General features: G+C 57.8%; 4 protein-coding genes across 4 annotated transcripts; 3 read left to right on the top strand and 1 right to left on the bottom strand.

Annotated features, from left to right (window-relative positions):
* Window positions 1-2,064: 2,064 nt before the first annotated feature.
* Window positions 2,065-2,404, top strand: VOLCADRAFT_116084 (uncharacterized protein; the record flags this gene model as incomplete). The annotated part of the gene is made up of 1 exon (XM_002946619.1): window positions 2,065-2,404. A coding segment is annotated over one exon (339 nt), but the record flags the coding sequence as incomplete, so codon positions are not given.
* A 2,022-nt stretch (window positions 2,405-4,426) lies between these two features.
* VOLCADRAFT_116082 (uncharacterized protein) lies at window positions 4,427-9,306 on the bottom strand (the record flags this gene model as incomplete). Its single annotated transcript, XM_002946447.1, has 8 exons — window positions 4,427-4,824; window positions 5,231-5,545; window positions 6,139-6,270; window positions 7,088-7,340; window positions 7,634-7,770; window positions 8,611-8,712; window positions 8,896-8,999; window positions 9,233-9,306. 8 exons carry the CDS (start codon window positions 9,304-9,306, stop codon window positions 4,427-4,429), a joined length of 1,515 nt encoding a protein of 504 aa, XP_002946493.1.
* Window positions 9,307-10,339: 1,033 nt separating this feature from the next.
* VOLCADRAFT_86845 (uncharacterized protein) lies at window positions 10,340-12,926 on the top strand (the record flags this gene model as incomplete). Its single annotated transcript, XM_002946618.1, has 3 exons — window positions 10,340-10,472; window positions 10,697-11,579; window positions 12,869-12,926. 3 exons carry the CDS (start codon window positions 10,340-10,342, stop codon window positions 12,924-12,926), a joined length of 1,074 nt encoding a protein of 357 aa, XP_002946664.1.
* Window positions 12,927-15,001: 2,075 nt separating this feature from the next.
* Window positions 15,002-19,910, top strand: VOLCADRAFT_103079 (uncharacterized protein; the record flags this gene model as incomplete). Its single annotated transcript, XM_002946617.1, has 8 exons — window positions 15,002-15,202; window positions 15,784-15,883; window positions 16,309-16,346; window positions 17,321-17,429; window positions 17,884-18,004; window positions 18,191-18,298; window positions 18,693-18,981; window positions 19,293-19,910. The coding sequence occupies 8 exons, from the start codon at window positions 15,002-15,004 to the stop codon at window positions 19,470-19,472; spliced, it is 1,146 nt and encodes a 381-aa protein (XP_002946663.1). The 3' UTR covers window positions 19,473-19,910.
* Window positions 19,911-20,099: the final 189 nt, after the last annotated feature.

Below are 20,099 nucleotides of genomic sequence, written 5' to 3'. Positions count from 1 at the left end.
TACTGCCGGTGGGATGAGCACAGGGCGGCCAGATGACAGCGGCTGGGACAGCGGTGGCGGCGGCGGCGGCAGCGGTGCGGATGACAAAGGGGAGAGCGGCCGAGGCGGTAGCAACGACGTTGGGATGCGACGCCGCAGCGGCCGGGTTCGCAACGCCAGCAGCCGGGTGCACAGCGCCCGCAGCGGCGGCGGCGGCGGCAGTAGCACCCGGCGGCGGGGTCAGGGCTCCCCGTCCTCTGCGCATTCTCACTTTGTGGGCGTCGGAATGGCTGCCACATCAGGAGGCCCTGGCAGCAGCGGCGAGGAGGTCATCTTTGCGACTGCCGGCGCCTCCGCTAGGCAGAGCCCGTGGCGCTCGGCCGCCACCTCACATGCCGGCGACGGAGGCGGCGGCGGTGCCGCCGTGGCGCGGTGCGGCCTACGGCGGCTGTCCGACTTGGCGGTTTCCGTGGGGCTGAACGTTGGGAGCAGGTCCCGTCGGACATCGTCCCCACGGTCGTCCGGGAGCGTCGGGGCGACGGGTACGGCAGGTCTGTTGGACAGCTCTGAGGACGACATCTCCGTCGGCGGTGTGGAGCGGGAGGACGGGCAGGAGGAGTACGACGGAGGCCACGTCACTGACCTGTGGGGCGGCGTCAGGCCGAATAGCCGGCCCAGCACCAGCGCCTCCGTGAACGCCGGCAGCGGCTTCGGCGGTGGCGGCGGCGGTGGGCTGCAGCTCTCTTGGGACATGCTGCCAGGCGGCGGTGGCGGTGCAGCCATGCCGGGAAGTACAGCGCTGGGAATCGGCGCCGCTGCTGCTGGCCCCCCGCTGTCGCGTATGGCACGCATAGGGACGCCGCCGCCGCCGCCGCTGCCGCCGCCGCCGCCGCTGGCAGGCCAAACCGGCTCATGTTTATCGCCATCCGCCGCCACGCCGCTTACTGCTGCGGCGGCAGTGACGGCAGCGCCGGCGGCGGACGCCGTGCTATCTCCCGGCGCATCTTGTACGCCGTCGGGGTGCATCGCCGCCAGCCGTCACATCCCTAGCTTGAACCCGCCAAGCCTGAGCCGTCACTACAAGCTGGCGGGAGCGCGATGGAACCCGACGGCACCGGGTGCGCTGCGTCCCGGGTACGGCATGGAGTGCGATTACGTGGCGGGGACGTATAACCCCGATTTGATGGAGCGCGTGGCGATGGCACGCGACACGGCAGCCTTGACGGGTGAAGAGGTGGCCGTGGATTACAAATCGCCTGTGCAAGCCGCTGGGCCCCGCAGCGTCCTGCCGCCCGCCGCGGCGGCAGCGTCGCCGCCGGCGCCATCGCCGGCAGCGTCGCGGCAGTCACTATTGGCGGCATCGCCGCTGCGACAGTCGACACAGGCGGGGTCGCCGCCGCGGCAGGGAGCGCCGGCGGCGCTGGCGGCTGGGGGCACGCAAGCTTTACCGCCGACGTCTGTGCGCATTAAGCTGGACTTGTCGCTACTGTCGCCGGCAGGGCGCGCTGCGGCCGCCAATGCGAAGGCGGCGCTCGCTATCGCAGACGTGTTGAACCCCGTGACGAGGGCGATTACAAATACGGCAGCGCTGGCGGCGGCGAACGGATCGGACCTTCCGCCACCGATGCAAATGTTAGCGCGCGCACGTGGGACCGACGGCGGCACCTCCTCGGCCACAGCCGGCGGCAGCGGCGATGGCATCGGCCGTATCACCGTACAGCTACCGGCGGCGGCTATTGCGGCGGGGACGGCTCTGGCACAGCATTTGACTGCTCTACCCCCAAGCTCACCACGTAAGAGTCCGGAGGCGAGCTCCCGCCAACGCGGCGGCGGCTGGGGGGGAACTTTTACCAGCGCCGGTGCCGGTGCTGGCGGCGACGCCGCCGCCAGCCGTGTTTCGATGGCGGCAGCGGCGGCGGCGGCGGCAGACCCCCCTGAAGAGCGCGTTTCCTCGCGGACCGTAAGGCCCTCTCAGTCTGTGTGGGGCCGAGCTGAGTTGGACGAGCACGACATCCTGCGGCCCCTGAACTACCACTTGTCCGCCGCCACCTGGGCTGCCGCCGCCGCCGCCGCTCTGGGCCCCAGCGGCCCACGGCCAACAGCCGCCGGCACCGCTGCGCTAGCGGCGGCGGCGGTAGCAGCCGCTAACGCCGCCACCAACGCTACCAGCTCTGCGGAGGGGCGCGCCGTGACGGCGCCGGGGGCGCTGGCAGCGGCGGCGGCTCCACCGCAGCCGCCTCCCATTCCGGAGCCGCGGCTGTGGCGCGGCAACCCGCTGGATTTGAAGGCCGCCTTTCCTAAGGGCGAGAAGGTGTACAGGCTGGTGACGGATGTTCAGGCTAATGCGCGGGTACTCCGGGAAATGGAGAAGGCCATCACGCCGGTCGAGTTTCGGAGCCGGTTGCGGCGCGGTGTGGTGCTGTAAGCGTGTGAGCGGGGACGCGGGGACGGGGAGGTGAGTGGCGCCGCTTCGGCGATGGTGCTGATTGCCTCGCGATTGATAGTCGTGTGTGGGAGTTCGGCACCAAGGTCAAAACACGCACGACGGGTTGTTAGGAGAGACGGCTTGCATGAGTTGCGCGCGCGTGTGTGTGTGTGTGTGTGTTTGTGTGTGTGTGTGTGTTGGGGGAAGAGGGAGGAGGAGGGTGAGAACGGGGTAATTTAGAACTCGGACGCGTGGTGCGACGGCATTGACGGCTAAGTCGCCATTCATCCATATCTTTGACTACGATGCTCACAATGTGCTGAAGTGCTAGTGAAGTTTGTTTTTTTGGTTTCGTTAGCTTCAGTTGGTGGAGTGAGGTATGTTTGGGTTAGTTGAGCAGGCAATACTAATAATAAATTGTGTTTGGAATACGTTCTCGCAGAGGAAGTATGATGACGCGGCGGAGGGTGGTATTTTTGGACTTTAAACGAACTGTTTTGCAGCTGTGGGAGTTTCTGTGGAGGACGTTTCTGTGAAGAAATGTCCACTATTTAATGCAGACACACACATACACAGAGCCACACATACACAGAGCCACACACACACAGAGCCACACACACACATACCTACATACATACGTTCATCTTCTCTCATGGGACGCAGGTTTTGCATTCCTACCTGCGAAGCTGATGGTTGATCCGGCAGATTACCGCGTGAGTGTAACTGCCCAGTGATCCCCTTCTGCACCCCTGTCTTGCACGCAATCGTGTGCATTGCTAAGCACATTGTAATGCTGTCTGTCTGTGTGTGTATGTATATTACACATCTTGCCGGGCCTGACACCGGACAAGGGTTGCTGCCCACCCCAACAAACAAGACCGCCGAAGCACTTCCCCCCTAGGGGAAAGGGGAGGGGCGTGAGGGGCCATTGTCCTCTCTCCTGAACCGCCGGATACCTTGTAGGGGTATACATACATTATATTCCGAGTTGATTTTTCCAGGATGTGAATTTCCGTGCAAACATCGTGAACAAGGTTCTCTAGCGTAATTTCCATATGCAGCAAGTTGCAACCACAAAATTGTATAGCTTTTTAAATGCTATGTAGCTCTTCATTAAGACTACTCGTAGGTAGGCTGATACGCGTATGAATGGGTAAGGTAGGGATGCTCGTCATTTTATGATGAAATGACGAGCATTGGATCCGAACAATCCGAACAATGCATGTGAACTTAGTCCAAGTGTTAATATCCACCTCTGTGCAGGGTATGTTAAATTAAATCTAAGGATGTATACACGGGCAGTCTTGCTAGGAGTTGGGCGGTTCTACTGGAGCAGTTGGCATGGATGGGCTGGAAGTTGCGGAGTGTTGCGGAGCTGAGCGGCGTATATTCATTGATGCTGATGGTTGTGGTTAGTATGTGATTCGCGATGGTGAGCCAAAGCCATGGCCCGCGAGAAGCTATCTATGCTCATAGGCATATTTGAAATGAATTCCTTCAGTGAATCGATGTAGTAGCTTTTATAAGCAATTCTCAGTTCAGCGTGGCATGCAAGTCCATCTTGAGACATGGCGCTGACTTAATGACTGACAGCAGTGAGCCCCAGGGGCCTCGAGCCCCCAAAAGGCGCTTCGCGTCCGGGGCCTCGCCCAAAAAGAGGAAGGAAAGGAAAGAGTGTGTGTGTGTCCATCGTGCTGTCCACCAGTGAGTTCGGCATGTGCCTAACCTCCTATCAAGAGACAAAATGTCTCCTACTACTGAGTTGTAAATCAGAGGCAAGACGAGGACCGGCAGAAAGGCCATGCCGAAAAACCAATTGAAGCCGTCCTTAACACCTTACAACCGATGTGCACAACCCTCCTCAACCCACTGCCGTAGGGCTGTGTGTTCACGAGATAAAGTGATGTACGCCCCACGCACACCATCCCCCCAATGCCACCACCAGCATCCCTTCGGCCCGACAGACAATGGCCGACAACACGCACCCCCCCTCCTCCTTCTTCCGCCTCCTCCTCCTCCTCATCATTTGCGCCCGCGGGAGTTCCTGAGCGCAATCATGAGCTGCCGTAGCCGCGTGACATCGCGACTGGGGCCCGCCCCAGTAGCAGTAGCGACATTAGCGCCCACCTTGCCGCCCTTGACGCCGCCGCCGCCCTTCAGATCCACAAGCTCCGCAACACGCTCCCACACGTTGGCGGCGGTGCCGGCGGCACCGCCAGTACGACCGGCATCGGCGGCGGCGGCGGCGCCGCCGCCTTGATCCTTTTCGTGGGCTGCTCGGTTCGTCGCGAAGCGCTGCTTCAAGAGCGCGACGCGGGCCTGACAGTTGGTGGTTGACGGTTGGTGGTGAAGGCAGTATTGAGTGTAGGTGAAATATGTGATAATGATAGCGGTGGGCGTTAGGACTGGTGCTGCAATGTCTGGCGGGAGCGGCGGGTGTGTGTACGGTGTGACAAGGAAGAGGAGGAGAAGGAGAATCAAGAATACACGACCAAGTTTAGAGACCCACCACGAGAACTACACACGCCACGCCACAACACGCCACAACACAACACCAGAACACCTCCAGTCAAATGCGTATAAAACCATACGATCCTGGCGCAAATACACACATACATACGCACAAACACACATTCCAAGCCTTTTCCTTACGGTGCCTTAAGTCCTCCTCCTCTTTGCCCTCCACCTCCTCCTCCTCCACCCCTCCCCTATTGCACTTATTTGTCGCATTTGTGCTTCTTGCACGTTTTATTCGCCACCTCACCTCATCCACCTCTCCACCACCCCACCCCACCCCACCCCCCACACACTCACGCACACACTCACATACCTGTTGTAGGGATTCCAGTTTACTCCTCGCCGCGTCTCTCAGGGCACCGCGAGCCCGGCTCTCCGCAGCCGCCTGATCCGACAGCCTCCGGGAGTTGGCCGCCCGCCAAGCAACACGCGCATCCACGTCGCCAGCCGTTGCCGCTGGTCCTGCGCCCGCGTGTACGGCAATCAGACCGTGCGCATGCGGCGGCAGCGCCAGCTGCGGCTCGCCTGAACTAGATAACTGCCCTCCGAAACCGATGCTGCTGCTGCCGCTGATGTTGGCCGGAAGGAGGACGGCGCCGCCGCCGCTACTCGCCGCGTTCGCAGCTGTGGGATTGTACGGCAGGCCAAATGCGAAGGGGGCTTCAACGGCGGCGGCGGCCGCAGCCGCCGTATCAGCAAGGGCTATCAGCTGTGGCGGCAGCGGCGGCGAACCTTGTCCAGTCTGTGCAGCTTGTTGCGGTTGTAATTGTTGGGATGGCTGTGCCGGTGGTATAAAGGTGAGTCCCCCGTCATCCGAACCTGGGGGAGAGAAACATACGTACGTACATACATACATGCATACAGTTAGCACCACGAAAAAACTCCAATCCAGCTGTCCTACCTACCTTGTAGATATGTGCATCTCATAAAACAACGCTCACTGCCTCTGCTTTATTGACCAATGCCCCCGAAGCGCTGCCAATCCGAAGCACGCAAGCAGGTGTGTCACCCACAGGTACGGCAACGGTACGACACTAGCCGTACACTGCGTCTCTCAGGACATCGCATTGCATCGCATTATTAAGTGGCACTCGTAGCAACTTCAGACCTCCTTCGACTAACGGCGGACTGATTTGCTCGCGCGCGAGCCTGGGGCCCTCAGACAAGACCTCCGGGGGTCGGGGGTGCAATGCATGGCGACACCCCACGCTCCTCACCCTCCTGACGGTTATCCTCCACTCCCTCCTCCTCCTCCTCCTCCTCGTCCTCGTCCTCCAACTCCACCTCCTCGTCGTACGCAGCAGCCCGCCCCGGACTGGGGGGCAGACTCTCCGGCAGCTTCACTGAGCCTGGGTAGGACGTACGGCAGTACGTATGTATGTATGTTGTTACAGGGTGGTTAACTTCGCCAGCGGCCCCCTTTCCCGGGGCAGTCCCTGCTCTCCCCTGCTAGAGGGACACCCTAATCCGTCACCCCATCCGACTTTAGAATGTATTCGTTGGGTTCGGCAACTCACCACCAGCATCCAACCAAATCTAGCGGATCAACGGCGCATCAACTTAGTTCCTGGTCAGCTCGCAAGTTGATATTATCACGTCCTACATCGTCCATATGATGGGGGGCCACCTCCCATTTCAACACTCCTCAAACACCCGAGGAGCCGGCAGGCGGATTTGAATCCGGGTCGGCCGGGAGCAGAAGTCAGGCCTTAACCTCTGCCAGCCGCCTGCCTTAAAGTATGTATGTATGCCTTAAAGCATGTATGTGTATGTGTATGTGTGTGTATGTGTATGTATGTGTGTGTATGTCTGTGCGAATGCATATATGTGGTGTCGTTGAGGTTGGGGAGACGGAGGGGAGGGACAAGTTGCGGGAAGGCTTGGGATGGCGTTATTCCGGAAAGGATGTGGGTCTGCTTGATGCGCCTGGGTTCGCACCGTACGTCCGATGCGATCGTGGCCCTAGCAGCTCGGGTCGCTGCTGTGCTAGCTTCTGAAGCTTCTCCTCTATATTACCCGAGCTGGGGGGAAAGGCCGCTGGCGTCGGAGCTTGCCTTGCCTTACCTTGCGAACCCCTGCTTCTGATGATGAGGACAGTTATGAAATGCTTTTGGATGGTTTTCCTGGTCTTCCAGCCAGCCCCACAACACACGTCATGCACCGCACCTGCTGGTGGTTTCGGAGGCGACTGCACCACGGGAAGGTAACCGCCATCGTACAACGACCCGTCAGGCCGGGGCACAGGGCAGTCAGGCTCGGCAGCCCCCAGCCCCTCCCAAGGCCCGCCGCCGGCGCCGGCGCCGGCGCCGCCGGCACCACTACCTTCCCCCGTCGGCGGCACCGTCCACCAAGGCCGTACACTCTCGTCCAACTGGAAATGCGGCGCGCCTAGATCTTCCGTACGATTAAAATCGTACACCTGGGCGGAGCAGCGCGGGGCGGTGGAGCGAGAGCGAGCAACACTATAATAGTCGTGCGCACTGCCACCACATTTACTACGGTAACCCGATTGTACGACACAGTGCACATGACCGAATCCTACCCCAGTGCGTCGTAACCACCCATCCTCGCCACCCGCCAAGCCACCTCCTCCTCCTCCTCCTCCTGCTGGTCCCCCAAGCCCCTTCCGAACCCCCTTTCTCCCCTTCTTGCACGTAAGGCCCATACAATCCCCGCTATCCCGGGGCCCCCCCCGCTGTCCTGGCTCCCCACCTGTCTCCAAGTGTTCTTTGCGGGGTCCAGTCGGGCGCAGCCGAAGTGCCTCGTAAGGCCCGGGTAAGCGCCCCGCCAGCAACTGAACACGATACCGGTGCTTGTCTCGATACTGGGCTGGGTGGCGCAGTACAGAGCTATGTGGAAGGGGTGGGGAAGGGAGGGGAGCGGGGGCCAGGAGGTAAGCTGGGTTGTGGATTGGAGGTAGGCAGGGAGGAGGGAGGGGGAGGGGGTGAAAGCGGCGAGGGGATGGGGTCCGGGCTGCGGCGTTTTCGTGAGGGGCGGGGGGAAAAGACGAACCACGTGAACGAGTGAAGCTGCTGCCAGGGCAAGAGTGTACCAGGAGTAGAACTGACCAAGAGGCTTCTTGAAGGTGGCGACCTCGGGATGATGTAGTGAAGAAGATGTCGGAAACCTACCTACCTAGCCGCCAGGACTAAACAAGCGCGGAAGAAAAGCAGTAATGCCAAGCCGTAAAAAAGGTAGGTGTAGAGGCGGCGGAAAAGTAGAAAAGAACTGCTGACGTGAAGCTGGAATAAAGTTTGCCGCCGGCCTGGCGGCGGCATTGACGAGGTTTAGCGGAGAGCTGGCTGATTTGCGGATATTGGTATGCAAGGGAGGGGGGGAAAGGGAGGGAATGCTCAATGCAATGCGGCTGTTACGTACTTGTTCATTTCTTGTTTTTTTGTATTCCCTCGCCGCATTCCCTCTCCCTCGTCCCGTCCGCCTTCGGCTCTCCTTACCCCCAGACATGCGAATCTTTGACGTGCCACATGGCAATTCTACTAGCAAGGGTTCTCGGGCCGTCCATTCCAAGAAAGGGAGCAATGTTTAGCGTAGGTATTCTACTTTTTACTCGGCATATTATCTTTTCATCTTCCCGCAAAGCCCATAATTTATGCCACTGAAATTATGATGATTATGTCTACAGATAATTGGGGGAAGCCATCAGCCGCCATTCCCGCTCCCTCCCTCACCGATATCTAGGTCCTTGCAGTCCCGGGTACGCAGCTGCCGTGCAGCCACGCAAAGAGTGCAATCGCGGCAGTCACGGAGGAAGACGGAGCCATCGATTGGGCCTGCAACGAGAGCGGGATGGAGGGCGGGGCGGAATAAGAGATGGAAAAGAGGGGATATGGCAGTGTATTATTCGGCTGAGTGATCCAGATTTTGGCGCGCGGACAGCTGGGCTGGCAGGGGCGGGTAGAAAGGATGATGCGCTGTGCGGTGGGCGACTGTGTCGTTGAAGTATTGTTGCTTACCGATAAAAATTTTGCAGTTGATGCAGTCATCAATCTGCACTTGCGAGGTGTGGTCCAGCAGGTAGACTTCACAATCGTGTAACGTGTCGAGAACGAATCCGTTGCTGCAGGGATGAACATTTTTATTGATAAGGGAGAGATTAAGGGGCTTTTGAGGTGCCATTTATCATGTCCAAGCAGCACTTCGAGACACATGGCCATGTGAATGTGATCGCTTAACCCCTTCCAGCGTCCACATAACCATCTATGAGGAGGGTTGGCGTTAAGTAATGATGACATGATTTTTAACCCTTTCATCTTACATAGGTTAAGCCCGCTAATCTCCTCTCACGCTCACCCGTTTATGCTTCCCGGTAGCTTAATGAGTATCTCATTTGTTCGCTTTCGGAACACGTAGTCATTGGGATCCATCTGATAATTTGAATGATGCAGGCAATAGCTGTAACGGGACAACAGGCGACAAGAATCGTTGATCGCTTGGGTCTTCAAGCAGAATTCAAGCCCAAATTACAAGCACAACGGTACGTATTTGGATGAATATTAGGACCCACAGGCTGTCCAAACGGCGTCTGTCGCGCGCTGCGCAATTGTACCACAATAACCCTCCGTACAGGCGATGTTTCGTCTTGTCCAAAGAAAGCTGTATGTATCGTTTTTACCATGTAATGCTTGCATGTCTACTCTGTTCGCTGAAAGGCGAATGTTTCAGTTTAATAATACCAGCGGTCTAAAGGTCAACCATCCTATGCCAGTGTCTAACAGCGTTGCGTCTCATACGAGCCGGTGTTATGCCCGTGTTCCTTTAGTCCCTGTGCCTTCACAACTTGGAGAGCCATGCAGCCATCGCACAATTTGGTAAGCGGTGCCTTTTTGCCGACGTGGACTGAGCTTCCGAAACGCATGATCGACGAGAACCCTCACGTCCCACGTCCCCCTTGCCTGGAAGGCGTCCAAGGGCCCAACCCTTTCTCCTAGACACGTCTTGTCGTCCAGATGTACTGTGCTGCTTAGCGCTTATCCTTCTGTCCCGGCTTCTCGTGCTTGCCGACCCCCTTTTTGTAGGCTTGCACGACAGCTGCGTGCTGTCAACAATCAGCACAGTCATTTAGATGATGAGCTGATACGCATGCAGTCGCAGCTGCTGGTGCAAGCGCCGCAAACCTCGCATACATCGGAAACGCATCGGCGGGCAAACGGTCACGCGAAGCACCATGTGTTTCACGATACCGACCTACATCCTTACCAACGCCAGCCTCAACGTCATGTACATCATGATGGCCAAGTTACTTCCGACGGGGTCGAGAATTGCACCAGCGACTTGGCCAGCGACGTTGAACTGTCTTACCAATACTCCAGTAACATTGTGAACTATCATACAGAGGCAGCTTCCTTGGCGAAGGCGGTTGTTCATCGCGCACGTGTACTCGATTATAACCATCCTGCTATGCTGGCGCGGGATTTGATGTTGTCTTTGCTCAGCGGGGGAAAGCTTCTTCTTGAGTTACCGGACGAGCCAGCTGCAGTTTCAAGCCTGATGACCGCACTTGGCCAAGCCGCGTCAAAGCTTCGGGACGTCGGTGAGTACAGGGGAACAACTGGGACAGGACAGGGGGTGTCGTGTATGTCTTATCCGGTTAGGCATGTTTTATTCTTGCCGTACTGATGAAGAAGGCTTTGACTCAACGGAGCTTGGCTTGTGTCAGCATTTTAGGCTGACAGCCTGTGTGTGTGTGTGTGTGCTGCGAACCTCCGCGGCTGAGTCCCTCCAACGTGCTCTCCCCCACGCGATGCTCTGCTACAGGCCTAGCAACCGCGCTCGATCCGATATACGACCCAGCTGCCATCGCGCATGGCTGCGGCAGTACGTGCTACGGCAACGGTTCCTCAGCCCACACACAACCTACCCCTGGTTACCCAAACCATCACCACCACGGCAACTTCGGTGGTGGGGGTGGCGGGTCGCCGTCTTCATCCTACGACTCCCCCAGCAGCGGCGGCGGCGCTACACGCCGCTCCCACGACAGCGGCGGAAGCGTCTACGTGTTTTGCGCGCGCGCAGTTCCCATGCCGCCAGCAGCTGCCAACTCAGCTGACGGCACACTCGCCGCCGCAGCCGCCACGTACACGGTGGGCAGCTCTATGGGTCAGGAGGTGCTGCCCGTCGGCCCCAGTGTCGGCGTCCATACGCTGCTGCCGGCGCTGCTGCGGGCCGTCCTACGTGATGGCCTGGTGACATTGCGCTGCTGTTGGTTTGATGAAGAACTTGGCACTTATTCCCTGTGGCCAGACCAGATGAAGGGGGTTGCCGCCGGCGGCGGCGCCAATGGCGGCGCCACCAGCGGTCAGGAGGACTGTGAGGACCACGAAGGTTGCGACGCCGCCAGCCTCTGGAGCACGAGCATTGGCAACAGTGCCAATGCGGGGCCATCTGGGTCGGCGGGCGTTGGCGCCGGGCCCGTCGTGGCAGACGCCCAAGCTGCTCGATTGGCGGCCGCGGCCGCCGCGGCGGCTGCAGCTACTGCTGGAGGCCTGGTTCGCGTGCCCTGCGTGCTGCGCGCCATTTTCAAATTGGACCGCCAGCTGCGCGGGTTGGATCTAGGGGGCCTTGTGGTGCTGCCGCACACGTTTGCCAGGTCCTGCCGAGACAGCCGCACGCAGGTGCTGCACCTGGATGTGGTCATCGCGTGAGGGAAAAAAGGAGAAGAAGCGGTAAAGGTGGACATTGGTGACATTGAGGAGTGCTTGGTTTTGCTGGTACCCATCGCGAGCAGTCTGATGAGAGAACGTTGCTTGCTTTACCTCTCTAGCCCTGGCAGTAGGACGGCGGTTGTATATCATGTTTCTGCTCTGTGTGCCTTGTTACCTTTCATTTGTTACCTATCTGTCTGTCACCAGAAATGCATTGGCAGCTCGACCGAGCTGCCAGAGAGCATAGTGTTGGAGGAGGAGCGGAGCTGTGCATCAGGGTGCGCCACAAGACCTTCCTGGGCCTGTTGTGTTGTGTACCTTTGGGTGCGAACCGAGGTCGGCGCTGCGGCAGTGGCCTGGTGGCTGCTGCAGCACACTGGGGTGCGTTGGACCGCGTGAAAGAGCCAGAGAGCAGTGCATGGGTGCAAGCTCGTGCGTCGAGGAGAAAAACGAGAATGGGCTCTCCTGTGTGCGACCTTACCCGAGGTAGCTCGAGGAGCCGTCTCTGCCAAGAGGGAGGGGCCCATGGCCATGTTTAAAGAGAAGATAACTCCGTTGTGCACCTGGATAGCAAAGAAAGGGCTTCTGGTCCTCGTGGGCGAGCTGTATCTCAGTATCGCGGAGTCGTATAAATCGGAGAAGTACAGAAAGTGCGAAGAAAAGTATTTAGGTTGGAGCTCCGTACAATGCGTTAGGAGTTGAAAGGGATGTCACGATCTTGGTAGTGAGTTCCCTTGCAAGGTTTGGATCTGAGGATATCAGTCCCAACCCCCGTATTGGAGCTAGAGGTCCAGTTTTGATGTATGTATGTTTGGCCGCCGGTCTGGCTGACTATGTACAGCAGGCATTACATCCTGAGCATCCCTGTTTTGTCAATGCCCTGCTTTACTTTTTGGACGTCCGGATTTTGTTCAAATTAACCCTGTTGGCGCATGGAGTGTGCGTGTGTGGTGTGAGTTTGTATGCATGTACACTATGTGCTCCGGTGTGTGCCACCCAGCTGCACGTTTTCCTGGTTTGGTTTTGTACAGTTTAGTTTTGAGGAACAAGGAAGAAGTCTCATTATTGCAAGTCTTGCAGGTAGTGAGCCCCAGAGCAGGTCGAGCGGAGGGCGATGTTAAAACCATATTTGTGTGAGGTTCCAGCTTTCCGTAATTTAATACACAAGGACCGTTCTGCAGGGTGTTGTGCTGTACCGTCACATGCTGGCCTGAATGCACGCGACGCTAGAGCGGCTCGCCTCTTCCTCCCGCTCTGCATGCCCCCGGTGGTCTGCATGCCGCAGTGGCAGCGGCAACGGCATCATGGGCGTGACGCAGAGGAGGACGGCCCGCACCTGTTAATGGACGAGGGCTTTGAGGTAATGCAGCGCAGCGCATTAGGCGACGCCCGATGCAGGGTGGGATTGGAAAGCCGTGGTGCCCGGTTCGCGGTGCTGAGTGGCCGCTGCCAACCCAAATGTATGTCGGTGTGGCGTTTCGCACGGCTGATTAAAAGGTGACTGCTAATGGCTTTCTGGAAGGTCATTGCGTTGTTGCTACTCTGCTGCATTACTGCACGTAGACGGAGGGAGTTGCGTGTTCCGCACACAGAGCTGCTGCCATCTGCGGAGGTTGCGGGGAGACGGGGGGCCTGGCGGTCGTGAGGTGAAATGGAGGCGGCGGGTCGAAGGAGGTTGTTGGTTGGAGGGGTGCTGCCGACCAGGCCTCAATGCAAGGGCCGGCCGGAGCATGCTGCGGCCCAGACGGGTTTCGCCGCGCGACGGCGACGCAACTCGCCGAGTTGCGCAGAGTTTGGCATATATGACATCATGACGCTAGGTGTCCGTTTCGTTTGTGTTACAGACGGGAACAACACCTCCAGGAAGCAAAGCGCGCGTGTGTGTATAGGGAGACCGAAGGCTATGTAGGTAAGAGGCCCCGCGGGAGGTGTGGCTTGTGTTTGGGCGGGGGGGGGTATGCACAGCTCGGATGCATTTCATGTTTTCAGCTCGTAAGTTGCGGGGAGGGTAGTCATGGTACTTTCGGTCCAGCTTCTCAAACGTGGTGATTTGCGGAGCCGGGTTTTCAGATATTTATTGCGTTTGCATCAGTTCCTACGTGCCGTATGGCTGTGGCTTCGGGGTCCGGCAAGCTTGAGCTTGCGGATTCCTTGTCCCTTTACGTGGAGAGTCGCATGCAGCATTGCTTTTGTTGGTGACGATGGGTGTATTTCCCTTACGTGTCCAGGTTGGTCAGGTTGGTTTCTTGTCCTTGCGAAGTTGATAATGCATTTGCGGTGACGCCAATATGCGTTATCGGCAGCAGCGCGGCTGCGTCGTTCATTTTGTTTCTTCGCCTTTTCATGCTTGACATGTCCTTTTGAGCTTGGCTGTGCTCATTACAGCATGCACTCGCCCCTGGGATGAAAGCAGCGTCGTGCATGCTCTGCCTCTCACAACAAGAGCGATATGCTATATAAATAGCTTTGCCAATAAGTAGGTAGCGGGTATGGCGTTTGGAGTTGTTGGCAAGCATGTTATTGCGTTGATTGCGTTCTTTGTTCTGGGTTCTCTTTTGCAGGGGAGTTTTACATCGGGGGTTGTCACAGGCCCGTATGCGGGTTTCACACCGCCTCAATATGCGGGGTCTGTATGCGTCTATTGAATCCTGTGAAGTGCTGTAACTGGTAGCGTATGACTGTATCGCGCCACCCTTTGAAACTGGGATGACAGTGGGGCGGGATAATGCTTGCTGGGGAAATTGCCTCGGATATGTGCAGTACGGCGACTAGAGAATTGCTACTAGAGAATCATACAACAGCACACAGCTACAACACGCTTGCATTGGGTACTCTTTCCAATTGCGGCTGCCCACTGCAACACTGTAAGCATGGGTGAAGGTCTGGCATATGGAAGCGTAACGGTCAGCAGCATGCGGAACTAAAGGGACGGAGATATCATCTCGCATATGAACCGTCCCGTGCCTGTAAGTTCACAGATATTTTGCAATAATTAATGCAAAAGTTGAGCAGCAACGTAGGTCCAATATCCAAAGGCAACGGATTACGCAAGTCAGGTTGCCGTCTGGCACTTTATTATGGAGTGATTAAACTCTGCCGTGAATTATGAAGACTGATACATGCATAAGCTTGGGGCTGGTATTGGCGCAAGAAGGCCCAAAATTCAAATATGATGCCGTGTGGATTCTCGACACGAGAACGGCATCTCGACATGTGGCGGCACAAAAGCATCCTCAAATTATGTGTAATACAAGCCTAATGCGGGTATTTTTCCGTTCAGATAGCTAGGAAGGATTATTTTTTATTATTATCCAGAGCACTTCCTACGCATCGGAGCACCGAGCTGCGGCTTTATCCAAGCAAATATACGTGTTGCAAAAACTTTCATCCTTATCATAGCTCTCTCAGTTCTGCTTATATGTTGCGCCTGCGGCGTAACTGCGACATGTTAGCCCTGACGCTGCTCCAGGTCGCAATTCTGCTAGCCACGGTCGCGCACGCAGCGCGCCCGCTGGAGCAGAGCGCTATGGATCAGGCGGCCTCGCATAGTACCCTCTCGTCAAGCAAACGGGACAGGGAAAAGCATCCCTACCACACGCCAACGGGCCTGTTCATTCAGGTCAGACAGTCGAGCCGCCGCAGCAGGCGAAGCGCCGATCTTTCCTGCACGCACCCGCCCACCCATTACGTCTGAACAAAAGCAGTTGACCCAAATTGCGCCGGCTCTTGTGACCCTGTAAGCCTAAGCGGGCCCAGCAGCACAGGCTCCGATGTTACCTGTGTCCATCACTTCGCAGAGCCGCCCCTACAAGCCCTTATCCACCTACCCAGTCGCGTCGTGTAGGCCCTTGACCTCACGGGCATCCATAAAGCTCTCGCGCCCATGGCCCTGCAGCTGTCCATCTGCTGCCTGACCCGCCACCCTGCGCCCATCCTTTTTGCCCCCTTGCCCCTTTTGCGCATCTGCCACTGTGCCGCAGGACCCAGGACGCCACATTATTATTCACCAAGGAAGCATTTTATGTGTTTTATTTAATTATTGACCCGCTGACCCAAATGCCAGGATGATGTCGGCGAAACACAACCTTTCACACAAACCCCACATACACCCCCACTGCCCCTGTCCGCTTATTTCTACCCCCCCCCGGCTGCCCTCTTCCCACCCGACTCTCCTCCTCCACTTCACCCACACCTCCCCAGGAGCGTGCCTCTAAGCAGCTTCCTGGCCCCGGCCAGCATTTCTCCTTTGGGGCGCTGGTGACCTGGGACCGGATCCACGAGATGCTGGACGACCTACCGGGTACGGGCTGGGCGGGGAGCAGAGTAGGGCTGTGTGTGTGTGTCTGTGTGTGGAGCTATAAGTAATTCTGTGTAGCTCAGGCCGGGAAATGGGGTGGGCCGTGTGCAGGGAAGGTAGGCGATGTAGTCGGCTGGCTGGCTGTCAGGACGGCGGAGGGCATGTGGGCCGTGAAGGGTGAGAGGGCGGGATGTGGCCGACCCGATTGGTATATCACACGGAACGGCTGCTTAAGTCCCAACACGCCCGATCCTCAACTTGAGCCGATGCGAACCTCCTTCCCGTCTCTGGAGCCCCCCGTTATACCCCCCACCTTCCCCCCACCCCCGGCACGTCGTCAATTGACCTTTTTTTGTGTCTTGCATGTAATCCCTTCCAAACTGTAATCCCTACCAAACCCCACCTTTTCCCCCTTTCCCCCCCTACAGATGCCAAACTGGTGTTCCTGATCCGCCACGGCCAAGCGGTGAGAGATCGGTGTGTGCTGAGGGAATACTCCTCTGAGTAATTTCACAACGGAGCAAGCTCCGTAGCCACCAGCGACGTGTGTGTTAGGATTATCCAATGAATCTGTAGATCTTGTTGGTTAGAGAGTTGGTGCCAAGAGCCCGTAGAAATAACGGCGCTGTAGTGGAGAAGGGCGACTAAGCGGCGGGTGGCTAGGACTGGCTACAAATAATGAGCGCACACAAGCCCCAACTAGATAGGACCTGAAAGCCCATTTTCCTATCTCCTGAGACAACGGACAAGGCAGCGGGTCATGCTGCTGGTCATACCACAGCGCGTGCGATGCGACGACAAGCACACAGGCTAGGTGGTCCCCCCCCGCGGGGGGGGGGAGGCTCAACGAACCCTTCCCGTGAAAGCAAGGAGTTGACCGACCGCATGTGAACAAAGGGAGAAGCCAAAGGATGTCGGTGGAGCAGCACAGCAGCCGCCGCAGCAGCAGCGCTGTGTTGGCATTCTGTGCATTATGCACCACAACATTAAAGACGTCGCAGCGACGGCTTTTCCAGGGCAGCACGTGCACAACCGACTTGCGTTCCCATGGCGAGAGCAAGGGGGGACGCCGCACAGTGAGGCTGGAGGGTAATTGGGGTTCGGGGTTGTCGCCCGCGTGGATTTCTGCTCAGCCTCCCCTCCGTTCCCCTCCCCTCCTCTCCAACGCGCACAACGTGTCCTCCACGTGCACAACGTGCACTTGGAGATGCCCTTACTTGCGAAGAGGCCTCCGCTCCTTATCATACAGTGGTTTGCTCTACCCCGCCGTGCTCCTATATGTATATATACCAATTTGCGGCATTCTTTTTGTGTCCGCGCTCGTACCCGGCACCCGGCGGTCCGACCTATCCACACCCGCCCCCAGTCACTATTGCGGCACCCGTCCAGTTACCCAGTGACACGTAATGCCCTCGTGCTACTGCGTGCTACACGCTACAGGTGAGCAACTACCTGTCGGACTTCCTAGGTCCGGATGAGTGGTTCAAGTGGGAGACCAAGTGCAGCTACCATGACGCCAACGGGACCTTCTGGGGAATATTCGATGCAGGTGGGAGGCGGGGAGCTGGGAATGTAGAGAGGTGCCTGGGGGTGTATGTATGTGTGTATGCATGTATGTATGTATGTATGTGTGTGCATGTGTATGTGTATGTATGTGTTTTTGAGGATAGGGTTGCAAAAAAAAGGAAGTGGCGGGGTTGGCAGGAAAGCAACTTTGTGTTGAGGAGCTAGTCTATTGCGGTGGCAGCCATTGCTGGGTGAGAGGGTGGAGGTCTCTTTGGGCCGGAAGAGGGTCGGCGGGGTGGAGACTACCGTCCCCACGTACTGACTAAACATGAGAGCGATGAATCCGGTGGTCCTCGTCCTCATCCCCGCCCCCTCCCCTTCCACTTTTCCCCCGTTTTCTTTTTCTCTAGGCATCAGCAATAGTTGATTGCATTTTGCATCACACGATTTTCCCCTCCTTCCCCTCCTTCCCCTCCTCCTCCCTGCCATCCCTGCAGACCTCACTGATCTGGGCAAGGCGGAGGCTGACGCGCTCAACTCCATGCTCAAGGATGGCAGCTGGTTCGACACGCTCACGGCGGGCAGGCCTGCACGCACCGTAGTGAGCCCTTTGAGCAGGTCAGCGGGGCGGGGGCGTGTCGTCGGGGGGCGGGGTGGGGAGGAATGATAGGAATGATAGGATGAGGATGACCATAATGCAAGAAACTTAGGAACAACTGTTAACGTATGTAGGCATGTACACAGTCAACGCCCTCTCATTTAACACCAACGCCCTGCCACACCATCCCACACCCGACCCGCCAGGTGCCTGGAGACCGCCACCCGCGCACTCAAGGGACTGAGCTTTACGGAGTACAACGTGGAGGAGAACGTGCGGGAGACGCTGGGGGAGGACACGTGCGACGCGCGCAGGTGCGTGTGTTTGTGTGTGGCTCTGTGTGGGGTAAGGGGGTGAGTGAGGTGATCGAGGACGCGGAAAGAAGGCAAGGGGCTCTGGACCCTGGGATGGGAAATTGAGTGGGCTTCCCCCAGGAGGCCGTCTTTGTGAAATGTGAATGAATGCAAATACCCTGCTAAAGCACGTGTGCAGAACGGGCTTAGGAGGCGAGGCGCTGGTCTGTGGTATTGCAGTGTGTGGTGGTGGTGGTGGTGGTGGCCGTGTTACTTGTGGCGTTGAGGGTCTTGCACGTGCTGCTGTGATGTGGGAGGATGACTGGGCTCCTTTCTCCCTCCCTCATGTGCTCACCCGCTTCGATGCCGTACTACCTGGCACGGTACGTCCTTCCCGTACACTGTACCGGGGCAGGGCTGCATCGGACCCCGCCGAGGACGATAAGGAGCACCTGCAGGGCGTGTGCAAGTTCGAGCTGGGTCTGCGTTCCAAGTTCCCGCACTTCGACTTCCCCGTCACGCCCCCGCATCGCAGCAGGGACGACGGCGGCGACGGCGATGACGAGGGGGGGGGGGATGAGGCCGCCGCCGTCAATGGCCACGGGGATGATGATCCCACGGGCCCCAGTCGTCGTGATGGGTTCGGTCTGTTGGCGGATGCGGATCCGCTGTGGACGGAGGACCGGGAGACTCAGGGGCATCAGGTGGGTGCGGGTCTCGGGTATGGGTTGGGATGTTACCGGGGGGGAAGCTATGGGGGAGTTGTGTGCAGTTGTATGTCGTGCGTTGCGTGTGCGCGCGCGCGCGTGTGTGTGTGTGTGTCTGTGCGCTTCGCGTTGATGTGGCAGTTGCATTTGGTGAGGGGGTATTTCAATGTGACCCTTGGGTTCATGGGGGAATGCGAATGTCTAGTTGCTCGTCCACTAGTCACGGAGGTTTAGGTATGTCAACCCACTCACCGAGCTGCCCCGTGCTGCTTGCTTGCCTGTTTTCCTTTTGCGCCATGCCCGTGCAGACGAAGCGCGCACTGGCGTTCCTGCGTGACCTGTGGACCTTCGCCCCGGAGAAGGTCGTGTTTGTTGTGACGCACTCGGGTTTCACACGGTCCGTACTGTTGGCGGTTGGACGAGAGCCGTACAGGCCGCAGAACACGGAGCTGGTGCCCGTGCTGGTGCAGAAGCTGCCGTCATTCTAGGAAGGATGTGTTATGGCAAAAGACCCGTGGGTCACGTGAAATGTCCTAGGGGGGAGGATTATCTCCCATAGGTCGGGAGGAGGGAACAGGACGGGGCGCGGGAAGGAGGAAAAGAATGCCGGACCACGCGGAGGAAGCACCTAGGGAGGAGAGGGACCCGATTACACCAAGACCGCATGTGGAAGATGTCGTCAGTGGGAGGGTCATGTAGGAGATCTGTGTGCAAATTCTTTGTGTGTGCGCATGTATGTATTTATATATGTGTGCTTTTGCGAGTCCTTATGTGTTAATGATTCTGTGCGTACCGAATGTATCGTTGCCAATAATCGTTCGTGGGTGTTCACAGGTGTATGTAGGTGTGTATGTAGGTAAGTATATGTACATGTGCGTTGTTTTGATAAAGCATGGAGCTGCAGTGTCGAGTGTACGGAGGAGGAGGAGGAGGAGGAGGATAAGAAAGATTTCTAGCTCACGTTTCCCGTGTAGGGATGGAAAGGGAATGTCGCTCGCCTAGGCCAAAACGCGGCGGCAATGTAGTGGGTCACGCGTCTTGTTGTTGCGGGGATCATCATCCTCTAGCATCAGGCTAGAGGGGCATGAAGAATGGCGCGCATCTGTGTCATGGAT

Source organism: Volvox carteri (assembly GCF_000143455.1).
Source record: "Volvox carteri f. nagariensis unplaced genomic scaffold VOLCAscaffold_3, whole genome shotgun sequence".
NCBI lineage: Eukaryota > Viridiplantae > Chlorophyta > Chlorophyceae > Chlamydomonadales > Volvocaceae > Volvox > Volvox carteri.
The sequence above is the reverse complement of the archived record's forward strand: the minus strand, read 5'-3'. Positions and strand labels throughout refer to the sequence as shown.